Raw genomic sequence first — 23,484 nt, 5'->3', positions numbered from 1 at the left:
CGTTATTACTTGACATACTACAGGAACAGGTTTGTTCCTGATGGAGGTCACTCAATGTAGTCTACCTTCTGTCTCAGTTTTTAATTACTTCTTAAAATATTAGTGAAGAAAAGATATGTGCTTACCTGGGTCTGAGCTTAAAATTAAAATAACCTTATGGGAAACCCAACTATGATTTCCCTATTTGTTTTGACAAATTTCTCTGTAATTTCTCCCATGCCTTTTATTAAAAGAAGTAGAGAAATCAATTGCTACATTGCCCTTGCATTTTTGAGTTGTGTCCACCTACTGGTCAAAAAAGATGAAAACACAGAAAATGGTAGAGAACTCTCATGTTCTGGTATTATTTGAATTTGACTTCTCTGCCTTCTATTTATTGATTTTTAATTCTCAAGATACCCTCCCTATGTATTCCCACCAGGTTTGAGAGGTTATGTGACTATGTGAGAAAGAAGCAGTGAGCATGAAACTAAGGTTCAGAGCATTACTTTGGGGGGGGGTGAGACAGGATTTCTCTGTGGTTTTAGAGTCTATCCTGGAACTAGCTCTTATAGACTAGGCTGGTCTTGAACTCACAGAGATCTTCCAGCCTCTGCCTACAGAGTTCTGGGATTAAAGGCATGTGCCACCACTGCCCACCTCAGAGCATTGCTTTTGACAACTAAAACTTTATAAAATTGTAATATCTCTAAGTGGTAGAACCAATTGTTTATTCATGCTAATATAATATATTTGGATAAAATTATCATTTTAATTAATCTGTCCCTTTTCCTTTATCATTAATTATTAACTCATTAACCATTGAATTAAACAAATATACTCCCTTAAATTATCAAGGAACATGACCAACAAGAAAAAATGTCTTCCTACAGAATGGGAAAAAAGCTTCACCAATCCCACATCTGACAGAGGGCTGATTTCTAAAATGTACAAAGAACTCAATAAACTAGACATAATCCAATTAAAAATTTTAAAAAGGGGTACAGAACTAAACATGGAATTCTCAACATAACAATCTCAAATGGCAGAAAGACACTTAAAGAAATACTTAACATCTTTAGTCATCAAGGAAATACAAAACCATTCTGATATTCCATCTTACACCTATAAGATTGGCTAAGATCAAAAACACCAATGACAGCTTATGCTGGAAATAATATGGAGAAAAGGTGAACACTCCTCCTTTGAGTCTGGGAGTCCAAACTCGTATAGTCACTTTGGAAATCAGTATAGCAATTGCTCAAAATTTAAGCATTAGCCTAGCACAAGACCCTGCAATACCACCAAAATCATAATTATTTGATAATGTTGATGAGAGTTAAAATTATTTGCATGAATTACAGAGTTATTACTAGGGAAGCCAGGAAGTCAGGAAAGATATTAACAGGCTTCTTCAAAAATGACTTAATTATTTGTTGGTATAGCATTCTGAGATTTTTTTTTTACACAACTTTCCATAAAAGTTAATGAAATAACCTATTTATAACAAATAAATATTAAACTGGAGAAGGCCAACTGATTAGGAATTCCTTAATTCCCCCAACACATTTATGATTCTTCTTAATTTTTTATAGTGATTATTTTTCCATATTTCTCTTTAAAAGCTGAGAGTAAGGCAGGGTGTTGGTGGTGCATGCCTTTGATCCTAGCACTCAGAAGGCAGAGGCAAGTAGAACTCTGTGAGTTAGAGGCCAGCCTTGTTTATAGAGCTAGTTCCAGGACAGGCTCCAAAGCAATACAGAGAAAACAAAAAATAAACACAACAACAAAAATGCTAAGTGTAATTATTGTGTTCCTTTACAGATCAGTTTTTTGCTCAATAATAAGCAGATAACTTTTCATAAGCATAAAAGTATCCTTATCAATGACATTTTGTTTTTCATGGTATATTATAATAAATATAAACTTCTATGATGAAAACAAAATGTTATCAGTATCATAGAAACCAGCTCCAATGTTTTCAAAATATTTCCCTTATTCTCTGTGTTCTTTTTCTTCTTTTTCATATAGTCAAAAAACATTTCATCCATGTACACACACACACATATGAATATATTCCAAAATGTTTGAAGCAATAGCATATTAAAACTGGTTAATCAACTAACTAAAATGTAAGAATGTAAAAATAATCTTTGTATATACCAAACTGGATTTGCTACAGAATCAAGAATCAAAAGAAAACCTTATTCTCACAAATATATATATATATATATATATATATATATGTTTATTAAGTGCCTATGAATTGATCTCATGAAGATAATTCAGAAGGAAAAAAGCACTTACAACAATATCCCAATGACCTCTATATCAACTACACAAGGTTTTCCTCTGACTACCACATATGTAGTACACACACACAGAGAAACACACACAATCACACACACACACACACACACACACACAGAGAGAGAGAGAGAGAGAGAGAGAATAATAAATAAATATAGCCATGTAAGCAATAATCACCACAATGAAATTTAGAACACTAGTATAAAATCTTTCGAGAAAGACATAACAAAAGGAAATACTTAGCACTTGAGAATTCTATGATTTGACACTGTTAAAATAGCTGCAATACCCAAGTATCTCACAATACACAACTATCTCACATCAAAATACACATGAAATTTTTTATGAAGATATAAAATACAACCTAAATTCAAATCAAAACTCAAAGGACTCCAAAACCACCTTGACATACGGACAGGCAGGAAGGAAGAAATCAGCCTTCATGTTGTCAGCCAACAGCTCTACAACAAAGTTACTGTGTGTGTATGTGTACATTAAAGAAAGTATAAATCTCAAGTGACTGGTGCTGGATTAACTAGATATTTATAAGCAGATACTTGATTACTGTCTCTCTGTAAAATCATCAGTTCAAAAATATGAAAACTGTAAAAGTAAAATCTGTAACGATTGTGAGAAAACATTGGGGGAACATTATCACTCATTGTATGAGCAAAGATTTTGGATTTAAGCTTCATATAAAGAAGAGGGGATAGAAAACTAAAATTTATAAAATTAGAAATCTATAATCAGAAGACAATCCACAACAAAATGAGACAATCTATTCAATAAGGGAAAATGCCACGTACTAATATTTGTAAGGAATTCATATCCAGACATAGTTACAATTTAAAAAGTACTCAGGAACAAAAACATCAATGTAACTAAATAATCTAAATAATCTAAAAATTATCTAGGTTCAAAGAGAACAAAACAAAAATCTGGAAATAAAAGCAAAAAAAAAAAAAAAGAAAAAAAAAGAAAAAAGAAAAAGAAAAAGTGTCTAAAGTAGACTTAAAGAAGTTATACAAATGACCATCAGGTTTAACACACTGCAAGACTACATGCCTAGAGTTGATACTACCTACAGTGGGCAATATTCTCCCTTAGGAATCATTAAATAAAAAATTGCCCAATAAGAGTTGCTTACAGGCCAACTTGAAACGTTTTCTCAACTGATGTTTCCTCTTCTTTTGGTGACTCTAGCTTGTGTCAAGGTGACAAAAGACACACACACACACAGAGAGAGAGAGAGAGAGAGAGAGAGAGAGAGAGAGAGAGAGAGAGAGAGAGAGAGAGAGAAACACCAGACCACTAACTAGCACAGTTACTAAAAACCTTTCTAGAATTTAATCTTTCCACAAAGCATAAAGTAAAGAATCTTTCTTTTTCACATGAGCAATATTAGCATATGCACATATAAAGAAGAAAAGTCTGTGATATTCAAATGGAAATATATGGAGAAGACTATTTCAAAGTTATAATAGTTAGAAGACCATAGGCAACTTTGAATCATTCATTAGAAAAAAAAAAAAAAAATGAAGCTAACCAATTCCTTCCATGTCTAGTTGGTCATGTCTCCAACTAAAAAATGACAATATAAAGATTATTCCATGTACTCTATGAAGATAAAATTAATGTGGACAAAAAACTTAGTTCTGCCCTTTTGAGAAAATAGATTCAGAACTTCTGTTGGGCCGAGTGATTAGGGAGTAACAGAGTACTGGTTTGATGGGCATGGTTGAAGCAGCTTAGGGAGGAGGAATCACTTCTATAAAGTATTCAAAATTCTGCAAATGCCACAAGGTCATAAAAAATGGGTAACATGAGGAAGAGCTATCATTGTCCTGCTGATTTGATGAATTTGGGACTATTTGCATAGCCTACTAAAAGGATTTGTTGGGAGTGAGAATTGTTACTGGGGACAAAGAGCACCTGAGCTTTTCCTGAATCCATGAGTCTACAATGATGAAATTAATACTCTGAAAAATATCAAACACATAGTCAATTTTCCCCATATGATTTCATTGTAATACAAAGGCTAAATGAACAAAATTATTGCTAAAAGAAGGAGCCTAAATTGTATTCTCTAATTTTATTGAAAACCTTGATGACTAACTGAATGGAAGAAGCAGACCATTGCATTTCCTTTGAGGTTCAATTCAATTTGCCTTGATTGGATAAAGTGACAAATCCAGCACTCTGTCAGCCTACTACAGAAATGAATCATATCAACAGAGGAATATCATCTAAAATCTGCATAAGTATTTTTTAATTCAATTATTCAGTTGAAACTTATCAGTCTAGGGACAATCATGCCTAAAAGAAAACAAAGAACAGATAGATATTTTATATACAATGCCAAGATTTTAATATTATAATTAGTTGATTAGGAATTTAAAATAACTTTCAATACAAGTTTCTCTAGGAAAAGATAGACTACAAACTCATATAGTAGTATAAATCTTCGAGTTATGACTGGACACCAAGAAAATAACACAGAACAAGTTAAAATCATAGAGGGCAGAATTAGCAAACTGGGAGAAAGGACAATTAATGACTGTAAAGTTAAGGAGAGATACCGACAACAAGAAACAAATAAAGGTGTGTAGGAAAAAGGATACTGTAATGAAAATTTTTTACCTATGCTTCCATAGAACCCAAAATGAGAGAAGACAATGAAACAGCAACGGTATTTGAAATATACTAGCTACCACCAAATGGAGTTTACAAGCTCATAGTTTTAGAAGCATAAAACTGGAATGAACAGTACACAAAAATTAAACCAAAAGCATGTTCATACACAGCAAGATAAAACTATTGCAAAACAAGATTAAGTTGAAGTCCCAATGTTAAAAAAAGAAAGATCTTCAAATAACATCATAGACAATAGTCTACAGCCATTTCTAGATCAATGGACATCTAAAAATACAAAGCAATCATGTTTATACCAGGGAAGATTGACTCAAAGTGAGCAGGAGAGTTTACATAATGATCTTCCCCAAGCCAAAACAGACAGACATTTGGCTATATACCCCCAGCTATCATGTAAGCAAACACAGCTATTTATAGAGTTCATTTTTTTTAAAGAAGTAAAAATAATTTCATGTCTCAGGAAAAATTCTCACCAGTACAAAATGAATAAAACTTTTAAATGTGTGGTGTTTAGACATATAATTTGCTCACTTAATTTTGACTATGCTAGAATATAGTCAATGGAATGATGCTAGCTTTTGCAAAGTACTGGAATAGAAGCCCTAAGGAATGGAACATTCTGAGCAGCTTGGTAACTGTCATAAAAGAGCATAGTTATGAAGACAGATTTAAAAATGAGTATATAGTCATTAACACATTGCCATAGTAAATGATTCTGTTTTACTTTCTTGTGTTTAGCACAGATGTGTCTTCCTTAGTGTTCAGAATCCAGGACTATCTTCACCAGACTGGAAGATGGACTTGGCACATTTTTGTTTATCAGCATTTGAAAACTATCTACACAGTAGTCATTAATAAACAATCCAAAGATTTAGATGATAAAGGAAACTTACTTCAAACCTGACCCTGAAAACTACTAGAAATACTTTAATTTGAAACTTCTAAATCCCTCTCTGCACAAACTTTGAACCTAGGATTTTCTCCTAGCCCTACATTATTTTTAACTGTCTTTTAAATGTCTATCCATCTTAATATATCACACGCTCCATTATGCCTGGACTAATGAGAAGCATAACCCAGATTGCATCCCAAGGTATATAGTCAGTTCTTTCGAGTCCTTCCTAATCTCACCAATATATATATATATATATATATATATATATATATATATGTATGTATATATAACTCACAATTTCTTTACAGTAAAAATTGTGTCCCTTATGCCATTTATATAACTATTTATAGAGATAATAATATATTACTATATTATAAAAACAGTGTTATATAGATATATTGTTGTTTAGGAGAGAGCAGCATCTATGATTTACCTATGATGCACAGAACACTATTGACTGAAGCTCCACTCTCAAATAAGGAAATTCTTCCTGACATCTCCTATATTAGGCCAATGGCATTACTGTAAAGAGCATCACCTTCCCTCTGTTCCAGATTTGCTTCTTTCTAGTCAATCAGACAAAGCTGCACTTGTATCAGCAGAGGCAAAATTTGATTTCTGGGAATGTGCAGTTATCATTGCTACTAATAGGCATCATCAAAGCAAATAAATTCTAATCTCATATTGGCCCTCTTGGAGGTGATAGCCCCATTAGCATCAAGACTTGTCATTGGGAAAATATGAAAAGACAGTATTCTTATCGTATCACACTATTTCACAATTTTGACTTAACACCAAAACAATTGAATGTTTCACCTAAATTTTTAAATCACAAAGAAATTCTCAAAGTGCAATTCAAATTTCACTTTCTTGAAGGGAAAAGCAGAGAAATATGTTCTGTTTTGTTTTGGTTTTTGGTTTTGTTTTGTTTGGTTTGGTTTGGGGTTTTTTTTTTGTTGTTGTTGTTGTTTCTTTTGTTTGTTTTTCTTTTATCAAATATGGGTTTTGAAAGGGCTTAGCATGTGTCCCAGTTCGACTATAATGGAACACCAAAAGTATTAGACAGTATCATTTAAATTTCACTAAAACATCATTGGGAGAGAGAAATGGAGTCTGGCACTTAGCACCACACTATAAATATTCCAACATTTAAAAAAAATTAGGTATCTCTAGCCCTCAAAGAATTTGGAGAGCTAAGCCATCAAAATCATTTCTTCCTCCTTTGATTTCTCTATCAGTTTTTCACATCACATTTATATAACATAAGATCTGCCACAAATTACATATAAGATTTCCATTCATATAGCCTTAGTGGTTTGGGTTCTATCTTCTTTTCAACACAGACTTCTTTAGGCCCCTCTGGACTGCTATTGACTTCAGATTTTCTTTATGTTTCAGCATACCACATGAGACAGTTAATATTCCGGTATGAACTCAGCTTTTATGCCTTTTATAAGCATATTACAAATGCAGTTTTATACAGATAGGCATATGTTTTATAAATACACACACATATTTGTGTGTATGTGTATATTGTTTATATGTATGTAGATTAAAGCCATAATGTTATCTAAATGAAATATGAACTTTAAAGTTAAAAGCCAAAAGAACTCAACCATATCTTTTAAGTATCTATGTAAAAGTTTGTAGTCTGGGTTTGGAGATGGCTCAGTGGGCAAGAACTCTGACTGCTCTCCCACAGGACCAGGCTTCAATCCCCAGCACCCACATGGCAGCTCACAACTCTGAATCCAATTCCAGGGGATCTGACTAGCTCACACAGACTTGCAGACAAAACACCAATGTACATGAAGTATAAACAAATTACTTTTAAAAGTTTACAAACTTCCTTGAAATGTAAAAAAAAAAAAAAATCTTTTAAGACTACCTACAAACACAATGTCATTAAGTTAGTCCTTAACAGATTTGCAGCCTAACTATCAGTGCTATGAAATGTTACCACATAAAAGCCAGACATACAAGTAGATGAATCATTATAATTTTTTTAAGTTTCTAAGCATATTGATTCCCAAAGCATATGCCACATTACAATCACTATAGTGGGGAAGGGACAAGCCTTCAGGACACTGTAAATAATCATCAACATCTTGTTCCTTCAACTGACATTTTCTATAGAATGAACATTTTTCTTACTTCTGTCAGATGGCCAAAAGTTGGTTTTGCTGTTTGGATCATAAGTTCCTTGGTCACAGAGTCCAGTGCTATAGAAAATATAGATAAATAAAACAAACATTACTAAAAATAATTTTTAAAAAATTAAAGTCATTTTATTCATCCTTTATTAATATGTGAAAATAAGACAAAATTGAATATTCTTTAATAATAAAATTGATTTATTGATGGATTCCAAATCACATTCACAGAAAACCACTTTATCAAGCATAATTGGAGCATAATGATTCGGTCTAATTGGCATAGTACACACACTCATAATCAAAAATATTATCTCTTCTGACCTACTCTTAAAAGAATCACTTCCACCACACAGCAACAAAGCATTAAAATACTATTTTTTTTTTAGTATTCCATACTCCTAAGATATGGGCAAGAAAACCAAATTAAGAGGTGACACACAATTTATCTTTCAAATATGTGGCTGTAGGAATAGAGGACAAAGTTGACAAACATTGGGTTCAAATATCAAAGGAAAAAAATTGAACATGGCCACACACATTCAATAACTCAGAAATGCAAACAAGAAATAAAACTAAGAATCTAAGAAAAGAAGAAGCTAATATAAAAAGGATCTCAAGGAATTTCTCTTCCCCAATCTTGAGAAAGAAATTAAGATTCAAATACATGATACACTTAGAAAATCAATTAGACATGAATAAAAAGGAATATCACCATGTCCTCCCCCTGTGGCACAAAATACAAAGAAAATAACCAATATTAAAAGAGATGAAAGGAAACTATCAATTCTCCAAACTGTAAAAAAAGATATTAGGAATTAAATCATAATACCTGATCTCAAATTGTATCATGGAACCACAGTGTCTAAAGGCAATCTGACAGAAGATCTGACAGAAGAAAGATACCTATAGCCCACTGGAATAGACTAAAAGATCCACAAACCCACACAGCTGTAATCATCTAATTTTTGACAAGACTGTCAAAAGCATGCATGGGAGAAAAGACCCTTTTTAACAAATGCACTTGAGAGTACTGGATTTTCACACATAGAAAACTAAACCCACATCTTTCTGCACAAAAAATCAAGTAAAATGGATCAAAGACTTTACTGTTGGACTCATAACTTTGAAACTGCTCCAGGAAATCATTTTAAGATACAGACATAGGTAGAGGGATACTAAAAGGGACCCCAGTATCATAAGCAACCATCTCAGGAATTGACATATGACATTCTATATAATTAAACATTTGTACTCAAAGAAAATAGATATTAAATTGAAAAGATAGCCTACAAAAAGGGAAAGATCCTATGTGCTACATATAAGATCTTCAATTAGTATCTAAAAAAAACTTATAATGGCAAACAACAACAAAAGAAGAAAATAATCATCCAAATGATAAATGTACTCATAGATAGGCAATTCTCTGAAAGTACAAATGGTTTATAGTTGAAAAAGTTTTCAACATCCTTGGGATTAGAAAATGCAAAGTAACACTGCTTTTTCATCCCAATCAAATTATCTATCATCAAGAAAACAAAGAACAAACAAATATTTGTGGAAGAGAGTAATGGAGGAGGAATAGAGTCATCCGTACACATTGCTGGTGAAGTCACTAGGAAAGTAGCATGAAAGTTTTGCAAAACAGAAAAAAAGAAAAAAACAAAAAACAAACAACAAAAAAAAACCTGTGTTAGAACTACTGTACCAGGCAGATAGACATAGACCACTGTTTAATATTTAATATATCCATGAAGGATATATAGAGGGTATACATTACTGTGTCCTTCACAATAACTAAGTGTTAAGTTTCAACACAGAGACAAATGGCTGAGGTGCCTACTTAACATATCACAGTCGACCTGGCCTCCAGGTTCTCCCAACATCCCTTAGTCCTTACCTGTTACAGGCTGGCATACCCTGCCCTCTACCCTGAATTCTCTATCCCAGAGAATGGACTGCCCTTCCCCCTGCCATAAGGGTCTTCCTTATATAATCCAGATATTTTTGTTATGTGCCCTTTTTGTACCTTCAAATTCCTGGCTGCTGTACCTGGTTCCTGCCTTTCCCCTCTCCTTTCCCCTCTTCTACATGGCACAGCTCTGTATGTTCATATCGACTCTGGACTTTCCCATATATCCCTGCCTGTAGTCACATTCTCCTACATATCTACCATAAACTTTCTCCTCCGACACTCCTAGACGCTGTAATGTACTTTTTCCTTTCCCTTCCTTTCTTTTTATTTCTTTTTTCATTCACTAGGGGGTTAAGAAAATGAAGCAAAAAAACACAATGGAACATTGTATTTAGCCATAAAAATTGAAGTCATGACATTTTCAGTAAAATGTATAGAAATCAAAACCATTATATAAAACAAGCTCAATTGATAAAGTGTTTGCATTGCAAATATTAAGACTTGAGTTCAATCCCCAGAATAACTTTCAAAATTCTGGTAGCATGTTTATAAACTCAGAATGGGATAGTGGAGACAGAAAGATCCCTGACCAGCCAGATTAACTTACTTGATGATCTCAAGAGCAATGAGGCATTTTATCTCAAAAGATACAGTAGAGAGCACCAAAAATTGATAGGCATAGTTATCCTCTATCATCCATATGCACATGTACATTCTGCATTATAATTCATATATACCCATGTAACTACACAACATATGAGCACAAACATGTAAGTCCATGCACACACACATAGACACATACACTTTCACAAAAAATATAAGATTCAGAAAGACATTCAGAAAGATATTTAGAAAGGCATCTTTTACCACACATGTGAAATTTAACGTTTAAATAATACATGAATATATACATGTATATATATATACACACACACACACACACACACACACACACACACACACACATATATATATATATATATATATATATGTGCATGATTTTGTCTGGGTATATAGGTACCTACATACATGTATGACCACACAAGTGAATACACACATATGAACACACAGAAAAAAGACAGATATAGAAAATCAATCACTGTATACTTGTTCCCATACATGGTACCTAGATTTAAAATTATATATACATGTATGTACATATGTGTGTATGTATGTATGTAGGTAGGTAGGTAGGTATTTACACAAATATATGTTTGTGTTGTCCATAGGTCATGAAACTACAAAGGGAATAAAAGAGTTTAAGATTGGTAAGCTTAACAAAATGTATATGATGTGAGAGCAAAAGTTCCGATTATGAGGAGTAGTGAAACCAGCCAGAATGAGGCTTGCTTGTGTAATCATAATGGGAAGGACAAAAATACTCTAATATAAAAATATGAATATGGAATAAAATTAAGATCCTGTAATTTATTCACAACCCATTCAATTATTGGAAAAGCTTGCTCTTTTTTTTTTTTTTTTTTTTTTTGTCTTGTTATGGCCAAATACTTGACACAAAACATGGAATCATTGATTTCTTCTGGCTTATAGTTTAAGGTGCCATCTTATCACTGTGGGTTAGATATTGTAGCAAGTGTGCAGGCATGTGGCAAAAGCAAGAGTTGGCTGGTCACACTACATTCCTGATCAGGAAGTAGAGAGTGGGCCATAAAGCCTCTAACACGCCCCACGGTATTTAGTGTAGCTCTACAACCTAAATTTCCACAACCTACAAATATTTGCCACTTACTATGAATCAGGTATTTCTTCATGAGCCTAATAGGATCACATAGTTTGGAAGGTACTTGCCAAGACAACTGCAATCAGGAGCCAATAATGACAAGTGAAGTAAAAGTATTCAACAAACAAATGCTAAAGTTATAGACTCTTGGGGCACAGCCAAATGGAAATTGGATTTGAAAAACACCAACAGCTAAGGCAGCAAGCACTCTGCATTGGGAACTCTCATCCCTGTAATCCTGCCAATATTCATCTGCCCCCCATCATCCCCTGCTCACACTCATTCTTCCTCTACTCTTCTGTAACATTTAGTTTGAAGGTCCCAAGTATGACTTTATACAATATTGTGATTCAAGAAATTATCAGTAGCCGCTTTTCCGTCTGGACTGGGCCTGCGAGCGGTCAGCGTGCTCCGGTCTGTCGGAGCTAACCGCTGCTTGGCGGGCCTCCGAGGCCCGGCACACGCCACAGCCGAGCGAAGATGGTGGGACGGAACAGTGCCATTGCCGCAGGCGTGTGCGGTGCCCTCTTCATCGGGTACTGCATCTACTTTGACCATAAAAGGCGGAGTGACCCCAACTTCAAGAACAGGCTTCGAGAACGAAGAAAGAAACAGAAGCTTGCTAAGGAAAGAGCTGGGCTTTCCAAGTTACCTGACTTAAAAGATGCTGAAGCTGTTCAAAAATTCTTCCTTGAAGAGATACAGCTTGGTGAAGAGTTATTAGCACAAGGTGAATATGAGAAGGGTGTAGACCACTTGACAAATGCAATTGCTGTGTGTGGACAGCCTCAGCAGCTGCTGCAAGTGTTGCAGCAGACTCTTCCACCACCAGTGTTCCAGATGCTTCTGACCAAGCTTCCAACCATTAATCAGAGAATTGTAAGTGCTCAGAGCTTGGCGGAAGATGATGTGGAATGAGCCAGATATCAACATGATAAAATCTCAGTTAAAATTATTTAACCATTAGCTTGGAAGCTGATCAGCTGTGGGGGAATAAGGGCAATCAATGGACCTTACTCACCCTCAACATTAATGGTCTTAACTCACCTATAAAAAGACACAGGCTAACAGAATGGATACGAAGACAGAATCCATCCTTCTGCTGCATACAAGAAACACATCTAAGTGTCAAAGATAGACATTACCTCAGGGTAAAGGGTTGGGAAAAGATTTTCCAATCAAATGGAAATAAGAAGCAAGCAGGCATAGCTATCCTAATATCTAACAAGCTAGACTTCAAACCAAAACTAGTCAAAAGAGATGAAGACGGTCATTTCATATTCATCTCAGGAGAAATCCATCAACACAAAGTCTCAATTCTGAACATCTATGCCCCTAATACAAAGTCACCCACATTCGTAAAAGAAACACTACTAAAACTCAAAGCTCATATAAAACCTCACACACTTATAGTGGGAGACTTCAATACACCACTCTCAACACTAGACAGGACCACAAATCAGAAACTCAACAAAGAAACAAAAGAATTAACAGAAGTTATGTCTCAACTGGGGCTAACAGACATCTATAGAACATTCCATCCAAAGACAAAAGAATATACCTTCTTCTCTGCTCCACATGGAACCTTCTCTAAAATCGACCACATACTAGGAGACATAACAAACCTCAACAGATACAAGAGAATAGGAATAGTCCCCTGTATCTTATCGGACCACCATGCTTTAAAATTGGAATTCAACAACAACACAAATAGCAGAAAAACTGAAAACTCATGGAAACTTAACAATGTGCAATTGCACCACTCCTGGGTCAAAGAAGAAATAAAGAAAGAAATTAAAGACTTTCTAATATTCAACGAGAATGAGGATACAACATACCCGAACTTATGGGACACCTTGAAAGCAGTGCTACGAGGGAAGTTCATTGCACTAAGTGCCCATATGAAGAAAACAGAGGATAGTCACATAAATGAATTAACAGCCCAACTGAAAACCTTAAAACAGAGAGAAGCGAATTCACCCCGCAGGAGAAGACGCCAGGAAATAATCAACTTGAGGGCTGAAATCAACAAAATAGAAACCAGGAAAAGAATACAAAAAATCAATGCAAAAAAGAGTTGGTTTTTTGAGAAAATCAACAAGATAGATAAACCTTTATCCAAATTAACGAAAAAGCAGAGACAGAACATGCAAATTAACAAAATCAGAAACGAAATGGGGAACATAACAACAGACACAGAGGAAATCCAGTCAATTTTCAGGTCATACTTCGAAAATCTGTATTCCACAAAAATTGAAAATTCAAAGGAAATGGACAAGTTTCTGGATAACTATCACTTACCAAAATTAAATCAAGAACAGACAAACAACTTAAATAAACCTATAACCCGAAATGAAATAGAAGCAGTCATCGAAAGCCTTCCAACCAAAAAAAGTCCAGGGCCAGATGGATTCAGTGCAGAATTCTACCAGACATTCAAGGAAGAACTAATACCACTACTCATCAAACTGTTCCACAAGATAGAAACAGAAGGTTTATTGCCTAACTCTTTTTATGAGGCCACAATAACTTTGGTACCCAAACCTCACAAAGACACAACTAAGAAAGAAAACTACAGACCAATATCCCTGATGAACATCGATGCAAAAATACTCAATAAATGGCAAACCGAATTCAAAAATACATCAGAGAAATCATCCACCATGATCAAGTAGGCTTCATACCTGGATTGCAGGGATGGTTTAACATACGAAAATCTATCAACGTGATCCACCATATAAACAAACTGAAAAAGAAAAACCATATGATTATCTCCCTAGATGCGGAAAAAGCCTTCGATAAAATTCAACACCCTTTCACGATAAAGGTATTGAGAGGTCAGGGATAACAGGAACATACCTAAACATAATAAGAGCAATATACAGCAAACCAACTGCCAACATCAAACTGAATGGAGAGAAAATTAAGCCAATTCCTCTAAAATCAGGAACAAGACAAGGCTGTCCTCTCTCTACATATCTCTTCAATATCGTACTAGAAGTTCTAGCTAATGCTATAAGACAACAAAAGGAGATCAGGGGCATCCAAATTGGGAAGGAAGAAGTCAAACTGTCTCTATTTGCAGATGATATGATAGTTTACATAAGCGACCCAATAAACTCTACCAGGGAACTCCTACAGCTGATAAACACCTTCAGCAAACTAGCAGGATACAAGATAAACTCAAAAAAATCAGTAGCCCTATTTTTTTCAGACGACAAAGAGGCAGAGAAAGAAATCAGAGAAACATCACCCTTTACAATAGCCACAAGCAACATAAAGTATCTTGGTGTAACGCTTACCAAACATGTAAAAACATATAATAAGAACTTTGTGACTCTAAAGAAAGAAATTAAAGAAGATACCAGAAAATGGAAAGACCTCCCATGCTCTTGGTTAGGTAGGATAAACATAGTAAAAAATGTCAATCTTACCAAAAGCAATCTACAGATTCAATGCAATCCCCATTAAAATCCCACCACAATTCTTCACCGACCTTGAAAGGATAATAATCAACTTTATATGGAAAAACAAAAAGAACCAGGATAGCCAAAACAACCCTATACAATAAAAGAACTTCAGGAGGCATCACCATTCCTGACTTTAAGCTCTACTACAGAGCTATAGTTCTGAAAACAGCCTGGTATTGGCATAAAAATAGACAGGTAGACCAATGGAATCGAATTGAAAATCCTGATATTAATCCACGCACCTATGAACACCTAATTTTCGACAAAACAGCTAAAATTATACAATGGGGCAAAGACAGCATCTTCAACAAATGGTGCTGGCACAATTGGATGAGGGTGTGTAGAAGACTGCAGATAGATCCATGTCTGTCGCCATGCACAAAACTCAAGTCCAAATGGATCAAAGACCTCAACATCAATCCAGCCACATTGAACCTCTTAGAAGAGAAAGTAGGAGGTACCCTTGAACAAATTGGTATAGGAGACCGCTTCTTGAACATAACTCCAGGGGCACAGACACTGAAAGAAACAATTAATAAATGGGACCTTTTCAAACTTAGAAGCTTCTGTAAGGCAAAGGACACAGTTGACAAGACCAAACGGCAGCCCACTGACTGGGAAAAGATTTTCACTAATCCTATATCCGACAAAGGGCTGATCTCCAAAATATACAAAGAACTCAAGAAACTAGTCAACAAAACACCAAATAACCCTATTAAAAAATGGGGTACAGAACTGAAGAAAGAATTCTCAATGGAGGAAATCAAAAAGGCTGAAAGACACTTAAGAAAATGCTCCACATCCTTAGCTATCAGGGAAATGCAAATCAAAACAACTTTGAGATACCATCTTACCCCTGCCAGAATGGCTAAAATTAGAAACACCAGTGATGACTTATGTTGGAGAGGATGTGGAGAAAGTGGAACACTCCTCCACTGCTGGTGGGAGTGCAAACTCATACAGCCATTTTGGAGATCAGTATGGCGGTTCCTCAGGAAAATGGGAATTAGTTTACCACAGGACCCGGCAATCCCCCTCTTAGGCATATACCCAAAGGATTCACATCAATGCAACAAAGACATCTGTTCAACTATGTTCATAGCAGCACTATTTGTAATAGCAAGAACCTGGAAGCAACTTAGATGCCCCTCAATTGAAGAATGGTTAATGAAGATGTGGCACAAAAACTGGTATCTTGAAATTTGCAGGCAAGTGGATGCCAGTTGAAGAAACCAACCTGAATGAAGTAACTCAGTCACAAAAATGAGAAACATGGTATGTACTTGCTCATATATGGATTTTAGACCTAGATCAAATGATCACCAGCCTATAATTCACACCACCAGAGGAACTATGATACAAGGTGTATTCTAAGAGATTCATATAAAGTCCCTCACAGAACTAGGAAGGGACAAGTCCCCCAGAGCACAGGGGAAGTGGGGGGGGGCAGCGAATGGAGAGAGAAGTAGGAGAAAACTAGGGGGAGGATAGGAAAACACGTGCCACTAGGAAGAATGAGCCAGGTTAGGAATATAAGACAGGAGAGAGAGAGAGAGAGAGAGAGAGAGAGAGAGAGAGAGAGAGAGAGAGAACATAAAAGAGGGAGCCAATATTGGTTTGAAGAGAATATTGAACACAAAGAAAGGTCTAGAGTGCTACAAGACTGCTGCCAACTAACAATTTGAGCATCTGTGGAAAGGATACCATAAATGCCCTTCTTAGATAGTGATATCAACAACTAGCTCATCCATGGAGCCCTCATCTAATACCTGTTGGAAATAGGAGCAAACACCCATTCATAAACACTGAGTCGAAGTAGAACCCAGATGCAGATGGAGAGGACAAGACCAGGCAGCAGAAACACATAGATACAGCTTACCTGAACAAGGAGGAGCTAACGGGCCACCAGACTGATAGCTGGAAAGCCAGCATGGGACTGACTCAGGACCCCCTGAATATGGGTCTCAGCCAGAAGGACTGAGCAGTCTAAGGGACCTCAGACAGTGGAGCCAGGATGTATCTCTGGTGCACAAAAGGACCTTGCGAATATATACTCCTTTGAGGGATAACTGCCTTACCCTAGAGACAGGATAGAAGCCCTAGTCCCTACTTCACATGACCTGTCAGATCTACATGACCCCAACTGGATGGCATTCCCCTACATATGGAATTGGGCTGGGGGTGATGGGAGGGGAGGGTGGTTAGGGTGCATGTGAGAGGGCAGAGAAGGTAAGAGGGAGGGAGAGGGAAGGAGGAAAGGAGGGAGGGAGGGAGGAAGGGAGAGAGAGGGAACTGGGATCGACATGTAAAATAATAAATTAAATAAAAAAAATGCTTTGACTCCAAAATTTAAGTTCAAGGACAAGTTACAGGGGAAAGGATTTCTATTTTTGTTTCCACAGAAAATGAAAAGATGTGGATTCCTTCCAGACTAATGTGGTTTGATCAAGCCAGACCGCCTGAAACAGAGTACTATGTGATCCTACATTCAAAACAGCTGGAGAAAACGGCTTTGCAGACTACAGCCACGATTTCTGCATCTTAGAATCCCCCATGACAGCGCCCCTTACCAGCAGGAAGTAGTTTGGAAGGAACAATGCCCAAATTCCCAAATATTGTCTATAAATGTTTGTTTCATTTAAACAGACTTGGTTATTAAAAAAGAAAAGAAAAAGAAATTTGTGCATCTCCTTATGAGAAGATTCCTAACTCATCGGAAGGAGCAAAAATCCAAAAGGTGTGTAAGAAGTGCTGCTAACAATTCAATAGTGTATATGAACACACGGTTAAAAAATATATATATAGAAATAGATTAACTGGGGTATTGGTGGCACATGCCTTTAATTCCAGCAATCAGGAGTCAGAGGCAAGCAGATCTCTATTATTTCAAAGTAAACCTGTATACAGTGTAAATTCCAAGGCAGCCAAAGATACACATAGAAACCTAGAAATAGAGTAATAAATAAGCCACATAAAGATGAAAACAACAAAAAGAGTCTGGATCTTGTATGCTATGTTATAGTCTTTAAATTGCTCAATTGCTAAGAAAGAAAGAATTGCTACAATATACTTGATTATCAGTGCTGCTATATTAATCCAATATATATATATATTGAAAATGCTTTGACTTCAAATTTTAAGTTTAAGGACAGGTTACTGGGGAAAAGAATTTCTATTTTTGTTTTCACAGAAAATAAAAAGCTATGGATTCTTTTGATACTAACATGGTTTGATCAAGCAAGACCCCCTGAAACAGTGTCCCAGGTGATTCACTGTTCACCAGATATCGTGGTTTAATAAGGATCAGATAAAACAAATAGGCAAAATTGATGTTAATTTTATTCAAGGAGAAATAACTTGCAACATAGACATATGAGCGTCAGCAGGTTCCTGGACCCAAGGATGCCTCCAGATGCTCTCCTGCAAGCAAGAGAGTACGCCCAGGCTCCTCCTTAGACCTAGTTCCTCCAGGTAACTTCTGCCTCTGTCACCACCCACAATGGGTGTGGTCAGTGCCACAGGTGCAGACAATGTGAATATCTCACTACACCAGGATGTATCCCTGGTGTATGAAAGGACTTTGGGAACATATTCCCCAAAGAGGGATACTCCCTTAGCCTAGAGGCAGGTGGGAGGGCCTAGGCCCTCCTCCAAATTACTGACAGATTTTGTTCATCCCTCCTGGAAGACATCACCCTCCCTGTGGAGTTGGTGGGTATGGGACTGGAGGAGAGATGGGGGGGTATGGGAGGGAGGGAGAGGGAACTGGGATCAATATGTAAAATAAGAAAAAATAATAAATATATGAAAATACATTAAAATAAATTTTATCAGGAAAATGTCTCAAAATTAAGATAAAAATTCTCTTTGTAGAATCACTAACATAATAACACTTAAATTCCAAATATTCAGAATTAATTCTAGCAGGACTCATTGCAAAGACAGAAGTAAGAGTGCTAAGAACGTATTTCTGTGCTTTACTTGAGCCTGGCACATGGGGTTTTTTGCTTCTTTCTAACACTTAACAGGCCAGATATGTGCAGGAATGCCAGGTGATTCCATTTCAGTAATTATAGTAGTCGTGAAAGAATTATTGTTTCCTCTCCTTTGTAGTCTCAGAAAGTCCTGAGGAGGAACAGCTGGAAAAGTAATGTCAGATTGATCAGCAGGATGTAATTCAAAGGGTCCTGCTGTTACTGATTTCCCCAAAGAAGAATGTGCTCAAGAGTTGACAGATTTTCACGAGTGTGTATATGTGGAGCTCTAAAGCTCACTGACTGTGAAAAAATGGCCTATATCTAAGTTCAGTCTACAAAAAAGTAAGTTTTCTGAGGAGATAGATGATGGCAGAGATACATTCTAAAACTTCACTGAAATGCACAAATTTTTGGTTATCAAAATAATCTTACATTTAAGACATATATGACATTTGACATATACATTTATGACATATAACACACACACAGAGTATGCCAGCTGCAATATGCTAGTGTGGAGCTACAATCATGCTTATATGACATGCATATTAGCCAATACTTTTTCACTTTCTATCTTATCATATTTGAGTGGAAGAGGTAAGATAGGTACAGTTTTACAGCACAGGAAAGTGTTAGCATCTATTCTATATAAAACTTTATGCAAAATTCATTTGTGTCTTTTAATTGTTTTGTAAAACTTGAGTTAAAACAGGGAATATGGTAGGAGTTTTTAATATTATATATTCAGTTGTTTTAATAAGCTATTATTCATGATTCTATTTCATTTTTAATTATTCTTGTGCTCATTTTTTCCATAAATTTACTCATTTCATAGAAATATTATATTTATTACCATAAATAATTAAAGTAGTCTGTTTTGTTTTTCAAAAGCCACCACCTGTATGCATTTATTCTTCTCATATAAGAAACAAACCACTCCTCTATTCCTATATAAATCTCCTTTAGAGTCAAATCAACATTTTCTTTTTAATTACCTTGTGATTTTGATAATGATCTCTGCTGTTGGGGTGAATTCATACTTTTTGTTTTGATGATTTTACTATTATTTTATGCATTGCAACTTATTTTTTGTTCCCCTTTAATTGAAAATAGATTATTTTTCATACAATGTATCTTTATTACAGTTCCCTTTCCCTCTATTCCTCCTAGTTCCATGCCCCTCCCTCTGATCCAGATACACTTTTTCTTTCTCACATTAGAAAAGAACAGGCTTCTAAGTGATAACAGTCAAACATGACAGATAAAATATAAGATACAACAAAAATTATCAAACTGAAGTTGGACAAAGCAAATCAACAAAAGGAAATGAGCCTAAGATAAGGTGTAAGAATTAGATAGCCACTCATTCACACACTCAGGGGTCCCATAGAATTAAGCTATAATATGTATGCAGAGGACCTGGTGCAGACCAGTGTAGGCCCTGTGCTTGCTGCTTCAGCCTCTATGAGTTCATATGAACCTCATTCATTCAATTTAGAAGGCTCTGTTATCCTGGTGCCCCCCATCCCCTCTGGCTCCTACTCTCTTTCTGCTTCATCTTCCATGGTGTCCCCTGAACTCTTGGAGGTAGGATTTGACGGAGACCTCCTGTTTAGATTTCTGTCTTCCAATCTCTCTCTTTCTATCTCTCTCTCCTCTCTCTCTCTCTCTCTCTCTCTCTCTCTCTCTCTCTCTCTCTGTAAGTCTTTTCTAATATCCAGAAGCTATTGATAAGACTACTGCATCCATCCCTTACATTTTTCCATTTGTACAATTCTTTCTCTCAAAACATGATGACTTTTATCACAACCAAATGAATTTTGATGTACAATCAGTAAATTCTATTAAGTGTAAATTATTTACTATTTCTATTATGATGTATTATTGATCCATGGGCCCTTCACAATGATTTTTCTCAGTTTTAATACTATTGGAGGTTGTTGCTGTTGTTATCTGGGTTTACTGCTGCTGTTTACTTCTGGGTTAACTGAAGAACACAGTCTTTTAACTACATCCTCTGAAATATGAGGAAATGTGATAGTGCAATAATACAAGTTCAACCTTATAACATTTTATTCAATCTTACATATGACTATTGATTTTATTTTTGTTTTGGCTTTTTAAATCGTATCCCTCTGTATAGCTTTAGTTGTCCTCTGTAGACCAAGCTGAACTTGAAATCACAGATATCCACTTCCCTCTGCTTCACAAGTGCTGGGATTATAGGCCTGTACTACCAATGTCTGGCTGACTATTAATTTTTTCTTTTGATGTAATTTGTATTCATAAAATATATTCACTTAAAACATACAACTTGGTGGGGTTTAACATAGTCACAAAACCAAGCAACCATGACTTTCAGAACATTTTTATGCATGAAGACAATGTATCTTTCAGCACTCTCTCCATTTTGAGTACCATCTACCTTAGTAAGATCTCACTCATTTATCTTGACAAATTTTTATTATTTTGTACATTTCATATACTTAGTACAATTTGCTATTTTAGTTGCTAATACCTTGGCATATTTTTCAGGATTTGTCCCCTAAGGATAAATCAGTACTTCATTATTTCTTATGGCTGAGTAATTTATAATCTAAGTTGTATTGCATTATCTTTATTCTTTCATCAGTGTATTTACATTTAGTTGTTTTCCATTTGGAGCTATTATGCACAACGGGGTTTTGAACATGCAAAGTGCTTGTTTAGACACATTGTTTCAATTTGACCATACATAGGAATGAAATTGCAGTTCTGAGGAAACTAGAGGTTTTCTTTTTGAAGAATCCCAACCCTTTTTCCAAACATGCCCTCATTTTATTTACATTATTACCAGTTGTGTTTAGAGTTTCTTTACTCTTCATGTGCTAAGCTAACTTACTCTTATCCCCTCTTTTTTTCCTGTAAAATGAAATAACACACTGTGCTTCTTGCATTTTTTTTTTTTTGAGACAGAGTTTCTCTGTGGCTTTGGAGGCTGTGCTGGAACTGTAGACCAGTCTGGTCTAGAACGTAGAGATCTGTCTGCCTCTGCCTCCCAAATGCTGGAATTTAAGGTATGTACCACCACAACCCAGCTTGGACTTTCATTTTTTATAGATATATTTCATCAGTTAATGGATCACAGTTCAGTTCCAAGCACCCACAGCTGTCAGTAAATCCAGTTCTTAGGGACCCAGTTACCATCTCTTCAGACACCTATCCAAACAGAACACACACACACACACACTAAAAACTGTATGTGTTTTAAATGGCTTTGTTTTCATTTATGTGATTGTATAGAACCAACAATATTAACAAAACAGCACTTGTCTACAAGTTATATGTGTGATATTTGTTGTGATAACAAATAAAGCTTGCCTGAAGAGTAGAGTGCAAAGGTAGCCACACTAGCTAGCCAGAGAGGCCAGGCAGTGGTTGTACACAACTTAAATCCCAGCACTCTGGGAGACAGAGGCACAAGGCCAGCCTGAGCTACACAGAAGTGATCCAGTCTAAAAGAAAAACAGAGTTCACACCTCTGATCCCAGCACTAGGGAGTTGGAGACAAGAGTGATATGGCTGAGCAGAGAGGGAAATATAAGATAGGAGACAGGAACTCATTGCAGACCAAGGTTCAGAGAATCACCCCTTTAGTCTGAGCATTGGTAGAGATGAGAACTCTCTAGTGACTAGCAGCTTTATTTCCCTGATCTTCAGCTTTAACCCCAATATCTGCCTCTGGGAGCAGAACAGTGCTCCAGTGGTGCAAGACTCAGTTACATCATGATTAGTGTTGTTTACCAAAGCTGTTCCTAACCTAAATGGAAAGTATTCTTATAGAAAACCTTGAATGCTTCAAAGTTATAATTATACCTGGACTGCTGAAAGTATTTAACTTTCAATGAACTGCAAAAGTTGATTTATTAAATTTCTCTGTCTTCTCAATACTTTTCTTATAGAACCATGCTTGGAGATTCTTTCTTTACTACCCGTGGCAGTAGCTTCAAGGTCTATGCTATCTTGGGATAGACTTGAGAAATTCATTTTACTTTATTTTTCATGTTACAATACTGTCTTTCTCCTTGTCATTATCTGTTATCACTGTAAGTTATCTTCCCATTTGTTTTCCTAGAATACTCTAATGACAAGGTACTTCTAGTTGTACAATCATAAACTTCATAGTATAACATATAAAATCATCTGTGATTTAACAATCATCAACTTTTGCAGCCTCATACATCATGGACTATAATATAGAAAACAATTTACCAACTTGATTCTCTTACAGTTAGAGAAAGGGTTTCCTCTCCATTTCCTTTGCTCACATTATATTTGTACAACTTTCATGCTACATTTTGATGCACTGAAAGAAAATCACAACCCAAATTTCTTTAAATAGTAAGAAGTTAT

The 23,484-nt window shown here is 35.8% G+C and overlaps 2 protein-coding genes across 2 annotated transcripts in view; one reads left to right on the top strand and one right to left on the bottom strand.

The window, feature by feature from the left end:
- Cnbd1 (cyclic nucleotide binding domain containing 1) overlaps positions 1-23,484 on the bottom strand; it is a 416,492-nt gene that overhangs the window by 35,538 nt on the left and 357,470 nt on the right. Inside the window, exon 11 of the mRNA XM_051198441.1 lies at positions 7,991-8,058. Within this exon, the coding sequence (XP_051054398.1) occupies positions 7,991-8,058 (68 nt within the window). The remainder of the gene's footprint in view (positions 1-7,990; positions 8,059-23,484) is intronic.
- On the top strand, positions 12,023-12,614 carry LOC127232379 (mitochondrial import receptor subunit TOM20 homolog). Its single transcript, XM_051198442.1, has one exon. The coding sequence runs from the start codon at positions 12,126-12,128 to the stop codon at positions 12,561-12,563; it is 438 nt and encodes a 145-aa protein (XP_051054399.1). The 5' UTR covers positions 12,023-12,125; the 3' UTR covers positions 12,564-12,614.

Source organism: Phodopus roborovskii, unplaced genomic scaffold, assembly GCF_943737965.1.
Source record: "Phodopus roborovskii unplaced genomic scaffold, PHOROB, whole genome shotgun sequence".
NCBI classification, from domain to species: Eukaryota; Metazoa; Chordata; class Mammalia; order Rodentia; family Cricetidae; genus Phodopus; species Phodopus roborovskii.
The sequence above is the reverse complement of the archived record's forward strand: the minus strand, read 5'-3'. Positions and strand labels throughout refer to the sequence as shown.

What these genes read in the sequence shown, in the direction of transcription:
- LOC127232379 (XM_051198442.1), top strand. Translation starts at nt 12,126, where the DNA reads ATGGTGGGACGGAACAGTGCCATTGCCGCAGGCGTGTGCGGTGCCCTC.